This window comes from Phocoena sinus, chromosome 11 (assembly GCF_008692025.1).
Source record: "Phocoena sinus isolate mPhoSin1 chromosome 11, mPhoSin1.pri, whole genome shotgun sequence".
Lineage (NCBI taxonomy): Eukaryota > Metazoa > Chordata > Mammalia > Artiodactyla > Phocoenidae > Phocoena > Phocoena sinus.
The window spans coordinates 47,323,616-47,341,886 of record NC_045773.1 but is presented as its reverse complement, the minus strand read 5'-3'; the positions used below and the strand labels follow the sequence as shown (position 1 = coordinate 47,341,886).

Below are 18,271 nucleotides of genomic sequence, written 5' to 3'. Positions count from 1 at the left end.
AAGGAAAGGGGTGTTTTTAGCCTTCAGAGAATTTGGTCCAAAAGTTAAAATAACCAGGATGAGCAGCATCAGCTTCTTGACCTTTGCCTTCCTTATGTATTCCCCTTCCCTCTCCTCATTCTCAGATGTTCAGAGTTTTCTTCTTTCATGAGGGCTATGGTTATTTACGGGAACAATCCCTTCTATTATCCCCCATGTTACCCTTGATCCTTTAGTGGTCTTTATCTTTAGGATTTCTATTCTTCCACTGCAAGCTTTGAGCACACAACACATTATAGCAACAACTGCCATATACTGAGAGCCATCAGGTGCCAGGCACTTTATTATCTCATTTAATGCTCGAAAAACCCTGTTATTAAGTTGGCCTCGTCTCCAATTCAGAGGTAATAAATGAGGCTCAGAAGTTAGGAAACCCTGCCTAAGGTTACTGACAGATTAGAATTTGAACCCAGGTCTGATTCCAAATGCTGTATTCTTCCCTACATGACCCTGCCACTGGGGGTATACATCAGAACCCTAGGACTAGTATTACCCTGGGGTTAACTGTTGGCAAGGGATTCTATCTGTATCTGGAGATAATCTGTGCAGACTCTCCATTATTAACAAAATGAGACACCACTGACTTAAGGTTGAAGTATTGCTTCAGATTACCTACCTTAAGTGTTTCAGCATGAATTTTATTCAGCTGAGAAACTTCTTGCCGCTTGCAGGCTTTTGTTGCTTCCAAAAGGTTTTCAAGATTAAGGTTCGCTTTTTGCAAAGACTGAAGCTCTGATTCTAATTCCAGCTGCCTTTTCCTAATACATATTATAATATTGAGTGTTTCAGGTAATAAGTAATGTCATACATTTGTAGAGTACTTTACAGTTTATATTCTCACAAAACTTTATAGTTATCTCTTTAAATCAGAGATATTTTCAGATTATTACTGGGATTTTCCAGTTGGGTAAAATACAGCTCAGAGATTGATGACTGTTTAAGGTATTCAACTAGCAAATGGTAGCGCTCCAATTCAAAAGCCCAAACAATCCACAATGATTCCATATGTAATATGTTATTTTTAAAACAAACATTTCTATATATTTTAGAATAGGATTAATCTTAGTTATAATATGAATGTGTTTTATCTTTGTTTTCTTTTACAAAGAATATCAAGTGAGAATATTAACAGGAAAAATTTAATAAAAATAAATAACTGCATAGAATTTGAATGTCAAAAAAAAAAAGAATATTAACAAACCTGTAATTTCTAAAATTCCTGATCTAATTCATAACAGTGGTGATTTAAATTTGCTGGCCAGATAAAGAATTTACAAGTAACTTTAACAGATACTCATCTCAATAGGTATATCCCTTAAAACATCTGTATCATCTAGTTGATTGAATATATTATTAAAGACTAGAAGTTTATGTCAACTGTACCTCAATTTTTAAAAATGAGTAGAGAAAAAGAGCTAGATGCAAGCCCTTTTCCTTCATGTCAAAACAAGTTAGCTGCTATATTAGAATATTTAAGGTAAATGCTCAATTAAATCATCAATGCTAAACACCAAAACAAACCAACACTAAAAGATCAGAAATAGTAAGCATGAATGTGTATTTATACTTTACCTAGTTAGTTCTTTGAATTCTTCATATTCTTGCTTTGAATTATTCAGCTCTGTCTGAACTTGCAGGAGTTGTGCTTTTAACTTCTCAGTGTTTGCTAACAGACATGGCTCTTTCGGAGCTTTAGGAGAGAATCTTTGCTGACCTGATAATAAGGAAACAACCTGGTCTTTGAAAGAGAAAAATAACAGAATACATATTCTAAGTTCTCTGCCAGGTATCAATTTTGAAGCACAAGGAGGAAAGAGAAATCATTGGAAAGTAGACCCTAAAATACAAGAGCCTGTAACTCAAGAGGAGACGTAAGACACAACCCAGTGCATCAAAGAGTATCAGAAGTTGTTTCTGAGAAGCTGTGAAGCCACAGGATGATGGGGCGTATTTAAGCCAACACCTTTTCCATTAAGTGAAAAGAGCAAACAATGACTGAAGTATAACACCCACACTGCTGGACAGAGAAACATCACCAATTGAATCTTGCAGGAATTAGTGCCAACAGCCAATGAATTTTTAGCAAAAGAAACAAATAGCAATGGCAGCCAACTGAAAGAACTTGGTAGCATCTACCAGGTAGAATATATTAATTTTCAGGGATTGCTTAGAAGGCTGAATTTGTTGAAAAGAGTGCCACTTATTTCAGTATGGGAAATAACATGTAAAAATGTTTAGAGAGGGACTTCCCTGGTGGTCCAGTGGTAAAGAGTCAGCTTTCCAATGCAGGGGACGTGGGTTCGATCCCTGTCCGGGCAACTAAGATCTCACATGCCGTGGAGCAACTAAGCCCGTGCACCACAACTATTGAGCTCGTGCACCTCAATGAGAGCCCGCCTGCCGCAAACTACAGAGGAGCCCACGTGCCACAACTACAGGACCCACGAGCCCTGGAGTCTGTGCACCACAACTAGAGAGAGAAAACCTGCATGCCACAACTAGAGAGAAGACCATGTGCCACAGCTAGACAGAAACCCGAGCAGACAGCACACTGTAATGAAAAGATCCTGCATGCTTCAACAGAGATGCCTCAACAAAGAACCCATGTGACGCAAGTAAGACCCGACGCAGCCAAAAAAAAATGAGGAAAATAAATATGTTTAAAAAAAAGAAGAAAGATTAAAGTAAATACCCAAACTGCTTATTAAAAAAGAAATTGTTTAGAGAATGATGTATGTTTAGAAGATGGTGAGGTCCAGAAATTACCATTAGTATCTTTCAAAGATAGTAAGTTAAGGTACTACTAAGGGGAAAATGGCCAACAAAATACAGAGCATTGTAGGAAAAAATAGTTAATATAGAAGACCTGATTTTAACTTTGCATCTAAAATTGTGGTCTCTCTACAACCCACATTCTGTGAATTTTATTCTTTTTTTTTTTTTTTTGCGGTACATGGGCCTCTCACTGTTGTGGCCTCTCCCGTTGCGGAGCACAGGCTCCGGACGCGCAGGCTCAGCGGCCATGGCTCATGGGCCCAGCCGCTCCGCGGCATGTGGGATCTTCCTGGACCGGGGCACGAACCCGTGTCCCCTGCATCGGCAGGCGGACTCTCAACCACTGCGCCACCAGGGAAGCCCTGTGAATTTTATTCTTTTGTTAATTCATAACAGAATGGAAGAAGGCTTGGAAAAGGAAATTTTAAAAGTATTTTTTTCCTTTATCATTGCAGTATAAAAAGATTAGAACGATCTCAATTTCAACCTAAAGAGAAACAAAGGCTGAAACAGAGTGTGATAAAAGACCATGAAGATATTCACTCTAAGAATGGACCAAACATAGACTTTGTTACCAAATTCCAGAGCATTAACACCAATAGCTGCCAAGCGTGTAAATCACATCAGTAACTAAACCACTTTTCAGAGAGTAACAGTAAACTTACAGAACTAATGTAGAGCAGAACGTACACTGGCAAGCATGACCCGCAACCATGACACCAGGACCAATCACCGTGCTGGCTGGACCGTGAGTCTGATCACTCTGACATCTCTCACACTGTACAGATGTTCGTCAGGTGAATAAATATCTCAACTCTACACTCATTCATGTTGTCATTAGTTAAGTACTTTTCATTTCAAATACTTAAAATAGGAAAATTCCATTTAATAAAAGTGTAAACTAATATCTGAATCAATCTTTTATCTGTAAGACAGAGATATTCTGAGTACTCCTTTGCTAATGGGTATCTATTAGCCTCCATAAAGAATAAGTATGCATATAAGAAATTTGTACACCAGGTCTAGAGGCTAAAATGAAAACCCTCAATGCAAGGCAATATCGATGCCCTTTTAAACAGTCCCCTTGCCCCTAGAAGGCATGTTTACAACTACCACGTCTTACTTTTGTCATTTTTCTCTGTGCCAGATACTTCAAAGAAAGCTTTTTCCAGGATTGCGATGGTCTGGGCATCCATTTCGTGGGCTCTTTTCACAGGCTGTGACAATCTCAGTCTTCTGTTCTCCTCCCTGAGGGAATGATTTTCCATAGCATATTTTGCAACTCTGGGGTGGTGCTCTACCTGTCACATGGAAGAATCAGAGACCTACGTATTTACAAACATGACCTTAGTGAACAAGTCTTTCCAAAAGCCAACAGCAAACACTGTGGACACCGCAGGCACTGCAGGGGTGGGGAGCACCTCAGCTTTTACCATCAGACTGAATACGTGCATATCCTACAACTCTGAGCTCTACATTCGGGTCTGGTAACTCGAAACTTCCCCGTCTACCCCTGAAACGTTCACCCAGGCACCTGCGGTGATAAGCACAGGGTGCACATTGTGGCAGGCTCCTCCTGCAAAGTAGACGGCTTGAATTAACACACTGAAAAGAATTAGGAAACTCTCTACTGACCAGGGTGGAATGCCCCCCAAAGACACATTAAATGAAAAGGGCAAGGTACAGAAAAGTGTGTATGCTGTCTTCTGTGCACAAAAGGAATAAAAGTAAAAACATCTATCAGTATTAGTTGGAAAATGCAGAAAAACTCTCAAAAGGTATCCCCTCTGGTAAGAGATTATCCTGTTTTTTAATTACGTGCCTGTGTCAACTATCCAGATTCTCAGGGAAAAGGAAAAACAACAACACTTCAAAGGGCTCAGCTGTGAAGAGACTACCGGCTCCGATAACCCCACTGGGTTATCGCTGCCCACTGGGAGGAAGTGTGCTTGGCCTGCTGGGGCTAACTGCCAGGGCAGTGACACCACCACCACATCCTCCCTTCTCCCTTTAGGTTTTACTAGTTTAGAAAATTGTGTGTGTGTGTGTGGGCACATTATGCAATCATACTGTCAGTTGAATTCATTTAAAACACTTTCTCGGGCTTCCCTGGTGGCGCAGTGGTTGAGAGTCCACCTGCCGATGCGGGGGACACAGGTTCGTGCCCCTGTCCGGGAAGATCCCACATGCCGCGGAACGGCTGGGCCCGTGAGCCATGGCCGCTGAGCCTGCGCGTCCGGAGCCTGTGCTCCACAGCAGCAGAGGCCACAGCAGTGAGAGGCCCGCGTACCGCAAAAAAACAAAACAAAAACCACTTTCTCTTGTATTAAATTACAAAAATTTACTGACCAACTTGGTGACTGATTCATACTTGCCTTGAACTTCTTTTAGTTTTACAGTTATTGCGAATGTCATGTACTCACTTGTTCTCGCAGAGTTTGAATCTCATCCCTCAATTCCGACAGCAAAAGATCCTGTTCCTCGGGCAGAAAACTTCCCCGGGATTCCTTGTGGAGCTTCTCCAGGCGCATTATTTGATCCTCTCGGAATTTCACGATCATTTTATTAGATTGAATAAATTTTTCTTTTTTGAGGGTGAGGTCTTCCAATTGGCTAACTTTTTCTACCAAAGACTTAAGAAATTCATAATTTGGTTAAACATAAAAAATAACTGGGCTTCCCTAAATTTTCACAAAACAAGCAATAAACCCAACTTCACATTTAATCTCAAAGGCAAAATTAGGTTTTTCAGTCTTCGTTGTATTTACTTGTGCCAGTTATTTCACTCGGAAAAGCTCCTCATAGTGAAAGCCTAAAATATCTTGAATCCCCTTTTACTAATTCAGTTTCCTACCTTCTTTTCCTGTTCAGATTTCTTAAAAAATAACATTGCCTCTCGGAAATACTTCATGTAGTCAGTCTCGTCTTTGCCTGTAACGGGTCCAGTAAGAAAGAAAAGGAAAGAGGAAAAATGTTTTACCTCCCAAATTTTAAGAACAAGAAATGAGCTAAAATAGCCTTTGATTGACTGCTCTCAATTCGTCTTAAAGAATCAGACTCTCATCACCAGATCATGAATTTCAAATTAACCCAGTCTACAAATTACCTATTCTTTGAAGAAAAGTAAGTCTCTCATACCCAATTTAGTAAACATATGAAGATTACATATGACAGAATCTTGGAAGTGGATCTAAATGAAATTTACTAGTATCTCTTTTTAGCACTTATTAGGGATAAATTATTCAAAATTATTTCTACTCCCCCTTCCCACCACATCTCACAGAAATCAGTACCTGTGGTAACTGTGTCTGGTTACAAAGTACCATGTTCCTATGTAGGTGAAATAAACAGGAACAGACACTTGTGGGAAATCTGGGTAGCCTTACTGTGTTGTTCCTGTCACTGGAGGGCTCTCATACTAATACCCACACCTGGATTTCCTCAGGTTAGAGGACACCACGCTCGTCCTACCTCCGGTCCGAAAGCTTTCTGGTAGTATCTGCCCTGCAGTAAGCTGGGCCAGCTGCTCTTTGAGCCTCTTCACTTCAGCTTGGAGCTGGGTCACATTTCCTTGCGTGTCTTCATTTACCACTGCCTGTTCAAGAATTTTTTTAAAAAGCATTAAAAGAATGCTGAGTCATACAGTCTCGTGTTTATATTTGTATGATTTGGAGTGACGAAGACCAAACAAAACTGCACTTGCATCTCACAAACAGTCCAAAGGGCTCTAAAATCAGTGTGCTGGAGTGTGGAGGGAGCTTCCTTCCCCTCTGCCTTCACACCAAGAGCCAGAGACTCTTTCCCCTCCCCCCCCCAAGCCCCCACTTAGGTCTCTGCTGTTGACTAGCCCTGGGCACTGCTGGGCTGGGTCACCTCTGGGATCAATGTATATTCATCTAACACTGGCCTCTTCCTGAGATAACCCCACCCCATGAAGAGCAAACACCTCCATGAGTGTCACCTCCCCCTGTCTTCGCTCACTAAAGAGGTGTAAGGAACTGCAGAGCTGACCTGAGCTCCACTGGCTTGGAAGAAACCACCCTCTCCAGAAAAATCCAACCCTGTATTTCCTAACAGTCTCCTGGAAGGGAGAGTTGGTTTGACAACTCCATTTCTGTTTTATTATCAAACTAAATGCTGTTTTAAAGAAATGTCTTATTTGAGACGACTTCTAAGAAGTTCATAAAGTCTCACAAAACCTAGAGGGTGATAACAAGAGTCAAGAGCTGAGAACCAACCAAATCAAACACCCAATACTCCAGAGTGAGGGAGAAACCTCTGACAGCCCCAAGGTCCCCATGTTCCTGTCTGTAGCTGGGTCTGCCCACTGGGAAGGACTGTTCACCCTTAAACAAATTCCAGACATCCGAGCCACCTTCCCTTGGTAGGCTGCAGCAGAGGACTCACCATTGGCAGGGACTAGTATAAGGCTCCTGGTTTTGTTATTTCATGTGTTAAGCCGTTTCTAGTTATTTCTGATTCTTATGGACAGCCTCATTAAAAGGCATTCCTATACACTGTGACATCACTGTCATATCGGTGACATCATAATTCTAATTATCCCTGCAGTTCTCCACTCTCCAAAATCTTCTAGTAAGTCCCAAGAGATAGGGTCAGGAAGCTCTAATGATTTTCCTCCTCATATTACAAATATCCCACGGGGGTTCATACTCCAATAAAATGAATGAATAACCAGACCTATACTCTTCTGCCTCACCCAAGGGAAGAGGCAACATGGACCTCTTTGCTTTTACCATGATAAGATCACCAGGGAGTCTATTTTGGGAGGTAACAATGACCACTTTCTCCTTTGAAAGAGAGAGGAAATTAATTTGCCAGTTTGTGCCCTTTGATTCTTTTGCCTAGAACCAAAGAGCCCTCCAACCTCTCCAAAGCAAGTGGGGAACTCCTTGGTCTTTTGACAGTCTGCACCAGGGGTTGGCGAAGCGCTGCTTGAACACAGCCATGCCCATATGTTTACATATCATCTACAGCTGCTTTCTCACTACAAAGGCAGAGCTGAGTAGTTGGGACAGAGACCATATGGTCCAAGAAGCCGAAATTATTTACCTCTTGGGCCCTTTACAGGAATTTTTCTGACCACTGGTGTACACAAGTATCAAGGAAACTTCTTGTATATAAAGAAAAATGAGGAATCCTTAGAGTTACAGACAACTTGAAAGACAAAAGTTGGTCAATAGCATCCAATTACGTTCATAGCGGATCCTCCTGCTCCCAGCACCCAGCTCCGATAGCGTGGTTTAAGTAAATAAATTTAGTCTCCAGCCCAATTACAAAAGAAAAACTTTGCCTTCCCTTCAGAAAAAACTAGCCAAACAATAATGACAAGACCTATTCTAGTCTCAAATTACATGAGCGATATAGAAGGCTTGGAAAGATAAAAGAGAAACTCTGCTTAGAGTTAGGCTTTCGCAACAGAGAAATACAATAACTAAAAGCTGATGTTAATATGAGGGCAATCACAAAAGTGAGATACTGCAAGCTTAAACATTCTTCTAATTTACTTAAGCATACTCAGTATTTTACCTTATTTTTAATCAGCTTGGCTCTTTGGGCAAAATTAAGCGTTGATAGGGTTTCTCCAAAACACCTAGATCCAGGATGAACATTTGCAATTATGGCTGTTTTGGCATTACCTCCAAGGGAATCCTGTTTAATGATATGAATGGTACACATTTTCAGGGGAGAAACCACAAGATGTTTTTTAAGCAAAGAAAATGTATATTATTAGCACCAAGGCTGAGAGATTATCCGACTACCAACCACAGCGAGCATAACCAAAACAGGGGCCCAGGAACCCAATTATCTACTTTACCCGGAGTAAGAAGGTAAGTTTGGAGTCTCTGTAGCAAACGTGTCTCTGTTTTCCATTACCCACATCAACAAGCGCAGTAATCACCTGGCCCAGGCAGCTCAACGATCGGTTTATGTTACCTGCTTCCTAGGGCGTTGGGGAAAAAGAACAAAAAATTGAGGTGCACTGATATCTTTTTAGTATTTTGAATTAAAATATACCTAGCAGGGTGGCAATTTTGAATGGAAAGGCAAGACAGGGACAATATTAGTTAAGGTAACTAACTTCTCAGCAAAAAGATGTCCTCAACTGTCCACTAACCTTTTCCTATCCAAAGCACACACTGCAATTTTAGTACTATTCAAATACAAACACAAAAATCACGTGAAGGAAAAAAATATCAGTGTCACCTCCTAATTGTAATAGTTTTAAACTGACCTATAGGTAGGGATAAAATCTAGAAGAGAACAGAGGAAAAAAAGTTGCAGTGCATTAATAGGCATATTTTTCAATCCTTTTATGTTAAAATGTTTGCTACATTATAAGGGTATGGTAACCAATAACCCACTCCCATGTCCCACAAAGCCACCAATGAACATATTACAAGAGAACATTCAGTCTAATTCTACAATGTAATGTATAATAAAACCCCTTTAAAAGACTGGTTTCAGGAGAAAAGAAAAATGTTTGGGTTAAACGTGTTACACTGGATTTTTACCATAGGGAGCATATTTCGATAACTGGGTCTGCAGAAGTGGGAGAATAGAAAAAAAGAGAGGAGGAATAGAAATTATTGAGCAAGATGTGATGAATTCGGAGTTGCCACTATCTGTTACCATTCAGAAAGGTGGTTTAGGGTCACAGTTGACAGCCCTGTCTGTGGATCTGGATTACCATTTGAATCTCAGCGACTCTTAGCCATGTGCCCCTGGAAAATTTCCTCCAGTTTCTTCAAAATAGAAAGGATAATAGGATCACTTCCCAGAGTTGTTGGGACGGTTAAATAGCTAATATATATAAAGCATTTAGAATGGGCCCAGCATATGTCCTATTTTGAACTTATGCTATTTTTCTTTGCTTCATGTCCCCATAGAAACACAAATGTGAGACAGACTGAAACTGCCTGAGAGCTCAAGCGGCTCAAACCCTCACTTTTAAGGCAAACAAGACCCTCTCCTCTACCATTTCTGACTCTTCTCCCCCACCCCCCGCCCTTATATATTCTAAACTGTAGAATCCACACACATTTTATTTATTTATTTATTTATTTATTTATTTATTTTTATTTATTTATTTTTTTTGTCCGCAGGGCATGTGGGATCTTAGTTCTCTGACCAAGGATTGAACCTGTGTCCCTTGCATTGGAAGAGCGAAATCCTAACCACTGGACCGCCACACACATTTTATTGACAGTACATATTACCATACATATAAACATTAGCAATACATATTAGCAAGAACTTCTGGTAATACCTTAGCCTAGAATGAGGTCCTTAACCCTTAACTCAAGAACTACTTTGCCATGCTTCCCCCAAGCAGGCCATGTCACACCCTTCTTCCTCTGACCCCTGCTACCACTCATAATATCACCCCTTTTGGCATGAATTCAAATATCTTGCTACTGACACTTGTCATATCCCATGTATGTTTACTGTCCCTACCCCACAACAAAAATTTCTATACCTTTTGGATGAAAGCAATTTCTTAACCCTTTGTAGCCCTCAAAACACTTAGCTTGGTATTGACTTCTAGTAATAATTCAGTCAAGAATTGAAGACCATAATTCCATTCTTACCTTCAATCTCATCCCTTCTGCATGGGTATCTTTTTGCCTTTCAGATCCTGCTAAATCCACCAGATTGAGAAGGGAGGTCCGTATGTTCACAGTTTCATGGCTTTTCTCCAACGACTCTATTGTAATTGTAAAGACTGCATGAGACCTAGAGGATTCTCTGTTCATTGATGTTGATGCCACACGTCTGTTTCTCCACCCTCCAGACAACACCTAGGCAAAAGGAAAATACGTTATCACGACTTCCAAGTGGTCACAACAGTCACGAACATCAGTAGGAAATTTGCAAAGAGTGGTGAGAGACTATCTAATGAGGAATACACTCAAATTATTTTCCTTTCCCTTTCCTTTTTTGATTCTTCTCCATGTTATGAAAGAAAACAAGCAGGAAATCAGAAGGCATAGGATCTAGAATGGGTTTTGCCATTTCTCTATTTGTATTAACTCAATGCAAATCGCAAAATCTCTCTGAACCCTCTTCTTTACCGAGACTGTGAGAAAGTTAGATAAAATAAATCTTAAAATTACCTTCAAGCCCAAAGTTTTATTAGCTCTTTTGGTCTACAAAGTATTTGTTTTCCCTCCCTATTCCCTGTGGCAAGCAGATACATGAAGGTTCAGACTGCAGACTCTAGAACAGGATGAACATGAGTTCAACTCTTGGCTCCACTATCTACCAGTTCTGTGGTCTGGGGGCCAGTTGACCTTTTCAAGGCTCAGTCCCATATTTGTATAATGGGAATATGGGTACCTACCTCACAGGGCAGAACATCTCAAACTGTAATATGAATGCTAATCAGCTAGGATCTGGTTAAAATTCAGATTCTGACTCAGCAGACGTGAGGTAGAGACTGAGATCCTGCATTTCTAACAACCTCCTATGGGACACCCATAGTCTGAGAACTACATTCTTGAGTGGCATGGTCATAATATGTATTGGATAAAATGAAGAAATTAGTAGCTTATCTCAAAAAGTAGATAAAAAATTAAATGAAATAACGTATACAAAAGAAGTTAGCACAGGGCTTAGCACATACACTCAATAAACAGAGCTGTTATAACCCTCTCTATTAACCAGCCAGAGCATAAAAATGAAATTGTTTATATCTTTATTTTTTTGGTTAGTAGTTCATGCTTCCTTTTCACAACACTAAATACTGTATATTAAATAGTAGATAATGATACATTCATACAGCTGCAAAGAGAAAGAGAGAGAGATCCTCAAACATGGGACAAATTTCAAAATACTATTAGCTTAAAAAAGCAAGTGCAGGGCTTCCCTGGTGGTGCCGTGGTTAAGAATCCTCCTGCCAATGATGGGGACACGGATTCGAACCCTGGTCCGGGAAGATCCCACATGCCGCGGAGCAACTAAGCATGTGTGCCGCAACTACTGAGCCTGCGCTCTAGAGCCTGCGAGCCACAACTACTGAGCCCATGTGCAACAACTACTGAAGCCCACGTGCCTAGAGCCCGTGATCCGCAACAAGAGAAGCCACTGCAATGAGGAGGCTGTGCACCTCAACGAAGAGTAGCCCCTACTCGCCTCAACTAGAGAAAGCCCATGCACAGCAACGAAGACCCAACACAGCCAAAAATAAATAAATAAATTTATAAAAATAAAAATAAATAAAAAATTTTAAAAAGCAAATGTAAAATATGCTATCATTTGTGCAATATAAGGTGAAAAAGCAAATACAAGTCTGCTTATTTAAATACTTATGCAAAGGCCAAATACAAACAAAAATCAAAAACAAAACACAAAACTATTTGGTGAATACTCATGGATTGGAAGACTCAATATTGTTAAGATATTAATTCTCCCCAAATTGATCGACAGATTCAACCCAATCCCACTCAAAAATCCCAGCGGTCTTTTCTGTAGAAACTAACAAACTAAATCTGAGTATATGAAAATGCAAAGGACTAAAGAATAACCAAACTAATTGTTAAGAAATTAGAGAACTTACTCTACCTGATCTCAAGACGTACTTCTCAGCAATAACAATACAGGCCTAACTCATTTTACTGTGCTTTGCAGATATTATGTTTTTTACAAATTGAAGGTTTGTGGCAACCCTGTGTCAAGCAAGGCTGACTCTCTTGTTAGGGGCTAATGTAGCTGGTGACTAAGTTGAAGCCAATGCTCATTTACCGTTCTAAAATTCCTAGAGCCTTAAGAATTATGCTAAATCTACTCTGCCTATGCTCTATAACTGGAACAACAAAGCCTGGATGACAGCACATCTATTTACAACATGGTTTACTGAATATTTTAAGGTCACTGTTGAGACCTATTGCTCAGAAAACAAAATTTCTTTGAAAATAGTATTGCTCATTGACAATACACCTGGTCACCCAAGGGCTCTGGTGGAGATGTACAACAAGGTTAATGTTGTTTTCACGGCTGCTAATACAACATCCATTCTGCAGCCCATGGATCAAGGAGTCATTTTGACTTTCAAATCTTATCGAAGAAATATACTTCATAAGACTAAAGCTGCCATGGATAGTGATTCCTCTCATGGATCTGAGGAAAGTCAACTAAAACTTCCTAGAAAGGATTCACCACTCTAGATGCCATAAAGAACATTCACGACTCGTGGCAAGAGGACAAAATATCAACATTAACAGGACTTTGGAAGAAGCTGATTCCAACCCTCATGGGTGATTTTGAGGGGTCCAAGACTTCAGTGGAGGAAAAAACACAGATGTGGTAGGAATAGCAAGAGAAGTAGAATTAGAAGTGGAGCCTGAAGATGTGACTGAACTGCTGCAATCTCCTGATAAAACAGATGAGAGGTTGCTTCTTATGGATGAGCAAAGAGAGTGGTTTCTTGAAATGGAATCTACTCCTGGCGAAGATGCTGTGAAGATTGTTGAAAAGACAACAGAGGATTTAGAATATTATATAAACGTAGTTGATAAAGCGGGGCAAGGTTTGAGAGGACCGACTCCAATTTTGAAAGAAGTTCCACTATGGGTAAAATGGTACCAAACAGCTGCAGAGAAATCATTCATGACAGTAAGAGTCCCCTGATGCAGCAAGCTTCATTGTTGTCTTATTTTAAGAAATTGCAACATCCATTCCAACCTTCAGCAACCACCATCCCTATTAGTCAGCAGCCATCACCACTGAGGAAAGACCTTCCAGCAGCAAAAAGATTATGATTCACTGAAGGCTCAGAGAATGGTTAGCAGTTTTTAACAATAAAATATTTTTAAATTAAGGTATATACATTTTTTTTTAGATATAATGCTATTGCACACTTAATAAACTACAGAAGAGTGCTTTTATATGCACTGAGAAACCAAAACATTCATGTGACTCACTTTATTGCAATATTTGCTTTATTGTGGTGGTGGGGGACCAAACCTATGATATCCTCAGGTTTGCCTAATATCGAGCAACAATATCAATATTAAGACAGTTGTGTATTGGTAACTGATTCAGACACACAGATCAATGAAACAGAATACAGTCAGATATAAACCCATACACGTACGGTCAATTGATTTTCTTTAAAGGTGCAAAGGCAACCAAATGAGAAAATTTTTTTAAACAAATGGTGCTGCATACGGGATCAAAACCAAAAAGGCAACCCAAGAGTGAACTCTGATGTCAAGTATGGGCTTTGGGTGATTACGATATGTCAATGTAAGTACATCAATTGAACCACTTTAGTGGGGAATGTTTAAAATGGGGAAGGCTACCCATTTGGGGGAGCACGGGATATATGAGAAATCACTGTACAGTCCCCTCACTTTTGCTGTTAACCTAAAATTGCTCATCTTAAAAAGAAGCAAGAGGGACTTCCCTGGTGGTCCAGTGGTGAAGACTCCACACTCCCAATGCATGGGGCCCAGGTTCGATCCCTGATTGGGGAACTAGATCCCACATGCTGCAACTAAGGGTTCACATGCCCCAACTAAAGATCCTGCATACTGCAACTAAGACCCAACAGAGCCAAATAAATAAATAAATATTTTTAAAAAAGAAAGGAAGAAAGGGGAAAGAGCATTGAATAAAACAGAACACAAAGCACTAAGAAAGATGGTAGAAACCAGTCCAACAATATCAACAATCATACTTATGTAAAGTTAGGTAAAATGCTGTCACAAAAAAAAATTTTTTTTTAAAGCAAGATATAACTACGTGGTTTTTCTTGTAGAAAAACTTAAAACAATAAAACACAGAGGACTGATGGGAAAACATATACCGGGCAAATAACTAATCAAAAGAATGCTGAATGGTATGTCAATATCAGACAAAATAAATTTTTAAGGCAAAATATGTTAATAGAAAACTGTGCTAATAATAGAAAACTAGGGACTTCTCTGGTGGCACAGTGGATAAGAATCCGCCTGCTGGCTTCCCTGGTGGCGCAGTGGTTGGGGGTCCGCCTGCTGATGCGGGGGACGCGGGTTTGTGCCCCAGTCTGGCATGGTCCCGCATGCTGCGGAGCGTCTGGGCCTGTGAGCCATGGCCACTGGGCCTACGCGTCCAGAGCCTGTGCTCCGCAGCGGGAGAGGCCACAGCAGTGAGAGGTCCGCATACCGTAAAAAAAAAAAAAAAAAATAATCTGCCTGCCAATGCAGGGGACACGGGTTCAAGCCCTGGTCCGGGAAGATCACACATGCCATGGAAAAACTAAGCCCATGTGCCACAACTACTGAGCCTGCGCTCTAGAGCCTCCATGCCACAACTACTGAGCCCGTGCACCTTAAGCCCATGCTCCACAAGCGAAGCCACTGCAACGAGAAGCCTGCGCACCGCAACGAAGAGTAGCTTCTGTTCTCCACAACTAGAGAAAGCCCACACAAAGCAATAAAGACCCAACGCAGCCAAAAATAAAAATTAAAAAAATAATAGAAAACTGTGTTAATATAAATACAAAACTACGAATTCAAATCAAAGGAAGATATATTAATTCTACTACTTGCATATGCCCCTAATAAAAGTCTATCTCTATATGTATACATATATATTTACTTATATAGACAAAAGTCAAGACAAAACCAACACTTTAGTTGGAGATTAATATATCTCAAGTATTGACAGATTATACAGACAAAAAAATATTAGTAAAAATATAAAAACCTATACCCAAGGATGTAAATTCTTCTCAAACACACCCTTATAAAAGTTGGCCATTGTATTAATCTATAAATAATTTCTCAATAAATCTCAAAGACTAGGAATCACACAAGACCACATTCTCTGATCCCAATGCAATTAACTATCAACATGAAAAATAAATTTAAATTTCCCATAAATTGGGGAATTTAAAATCACATTTCTAAATAAATCATGGGTCAAAAAAGAAATTATAATGGAATAATACATAGATCTATATGACAGTTAAGATATTAAAACTTGTGTAAACTTTAAGTAATATTAAGTAAATTTATAGCATTAAATACAAAAGAAAGGCCAAAATGAGCTAAGCATCGAGCTTAAGAAGTCGGAAGGAAAGTAGGATAAACCCAAAGAAAGTAAAAATAAAACATTAAAGAGTAAGGCCATATAAACCATCACAACTATTCAAAAAGAGAACAAAATTGTAGTTACAGCAAAGATTTTTAAAATGAGAATACTAGGAACAGCTTTATGCCAATATATTTGAAAACTTAGAGGAAACTAAAATTTTTCTAGGAACACACAACCTAGCAAGACTTCTGACCCAAAATGCCTGCATAGGTCTATTAAAGAATTTTTATTTGTTGTTAAAAATCTTCTTACCAAATAAATAAATAAATAAACAAATAATCAATCTAACTAAACACAAGGCCCAGATGTTTTGGGGATGAGTGCTACATGCTTTTTAAGAACAGGTCATTCTAATCACACATATTTCCAGAAAACACATAAAGGTGGTAATAAAGCAAGACAAGGAAAGTAGGAAAAAGGAAAAATACGTTTATCTCAATCTTAAGCCCTGATGAAAAATGATAAACAAAATACTGACAAACCTAATCCAATATTTTATCATGTTAACATGTTAAATGAGAAAAGCCACGTGATCATCGCAGTAGAGGTAGAAAGAGCATCTGACAAAATTTAACACACATCCTTGATTTTATAAGATAGTTAACAGGGTGGCTGATTATAAAAGCATTCTATTAAAAACCCTGCATTTATATACATAACAGACAACATGTAATTTTTTTTTTTTTTTTTTTTTTGGCAGTACTGCTGCGGCCTCTCCCGCCGCGGAGCACAGGCTCCGGACGCACAGGCCCAGCAGCCATGGCCCACGGGCCCAGCTGCTCCGCGGCATGTGGGATCCTCCCGGACCGGGGCACAAACCCGCGTCCCTTGCATCGGCAGGCGGACTCTCAACCACTGGGCCACCAGGGAAGCCCGACAACATGTAATTTTAAAAAGAAGTTATCCCCCACCAGAGCAATAAAAAATATAAGGTATATTAGAATAAAGGTAACAAAAAAAAGGTAAGACTTTTATGGTGAAAATCATTGCAATGTAAGACATTAAAAACCCAATTAAATGAAGAGACATACCATGTTCATGTATGAACTCTATTGTAAAGATGTCAATCCCTCCAAACTGGTCTCTAACTGCAATGCAATTCTAATCAAAATCTCAACATTATTTTTTGAATATGCATATATACATACACCGGATCACAAGTAAAACCCCTCTCTTACTATGAGAGTCACAGTTTAAGATGTTTGAAAAAGATTTGCTGAAGATGGAAGAATAAATTAATGAACCCTGATATATATATATATTTATTTATAAATATTCATATAATGGATTACACAGCAGTGAAAAAAAGGCAACATAGATGAATTTCATACACTGTGCTGACTTTAAAAAAGTTATAGAAGGCAATATACATACCTCTTTTTAAAACTCAAAAACAGGCAATACTAACATTTTAAGAAATACATACATATGTGATTTAAAAGTAGAAGAAAATGATAATGACATTCAGCACAGTGCTTATGTTTAGGGAGGAACCAGGGATATGAGATAGAAAGAAGCACACAGGTAGAATGGTAATATTGGTGATATTTAAATTGTCTAATGGGGTCCTGAAAGTTCATTTTAACATTATGCTTAGTAAGTTATATGCATGTGGCAATACTGTATATGCATCAAATATTACATACAAAAAAATTGTTTAAAATCAACTGGCCAGGTTAGAATCCAGAGGAAGAAAGAGAAAATATGAACAGACCCAATCACAAGCAATGAAATTGAAACTGTGATTAAAAATCTTCCAACAAACAAAAGTCCAGGACCAGATGGCTTCACAGGTGAATTCTATCAAACATTTAGAGAAGAGCTAACACCCATCCTTCTCAAACTCTTCCAAAAAATTGCAGAGGAAGGAACACTCCCAAACTCATTCTATGAGGCCACCATCACCCTGAAACCAAAAGCAGACAAAGATACTACAAAAAAAGAAAATTACAGACCAATATCACTGATGAATACAGATGCAAAAATCCTCAACAAAATACTAGCAAACAGAATCCAACAACACATTAAAAGAATCATACACCATGATCAAGTGGGATTCATCCCAGAGATGCAAAGATTCTTCAATATATGCAAATCAATCAATGTGATACACCGTATTAACAAACTGAAGAATAAAAACCATATGATCATCTCAATAGATGCAGAAAAAGCTTTCAACAAAATTCAACACCCATTTATGATAAAAACCCTCCAGAAAGTAGGCATAGAGGGAGCTTACCTCAACATAATAAAGGCCATATGAAAAACCCACAGCAAACATCATTCTCAATGGTGAAAAACTGAAAGCATTTCCTCTAAGATCAGGAACACGACAAGGATGTCCACTCTCACCACTATT

The 18,271-nt window shown here is 39.2% G+C and overlaps 1 protein-coding gene across 2 annotated transcripts in view; it reads right to left on the bottom strand.

Moving 5' to 3' along the window:
* Nucleotides 1-18,271, bottom strand: part of KIF15 (kinesin family member 15) — a 74,810-nt gene that overhangs the window by 28,893 nt on the left and 27,646 nt on the right. For both annotated transcript variants that reach the window (XM_032648011.1, XM_032648010.1), the window contains 9 exons: nt 10,425-10,634; nt 8,651-8,776; nt 8,362-8,484; nt 6,286-6,409; nt 5,669-5,745; nt 5,238-5,447; nt 3,938-4,115; nt 1,612-1,753; nt 656-797 (listed from right to left, as the gene is read on the bottom strand). In XM_032648011.1, coding sequence (XP_032503902.1) covers nt 656-797; nt 1,612-1,753; nt 3,938-4,115; nt 5,238-5,447; nt 5,669-5,745; nt 6,286-6,409; nt 8,362-8,484; nt 8,651-8,776; nt 10,425-10,634 — 1,332 coding nt within the window. The remainder of the gene's footprint in view (nt 1-655; nt 798-1,611; nt 1,754-3,937; nt 4,116-5,237; nt 5,448-5,668; nt 5,746-6,285; nt 6,410-8,361; nt 8,485-8,650; nt 8,777-10,424; nt 10,635-18,271) is intronic.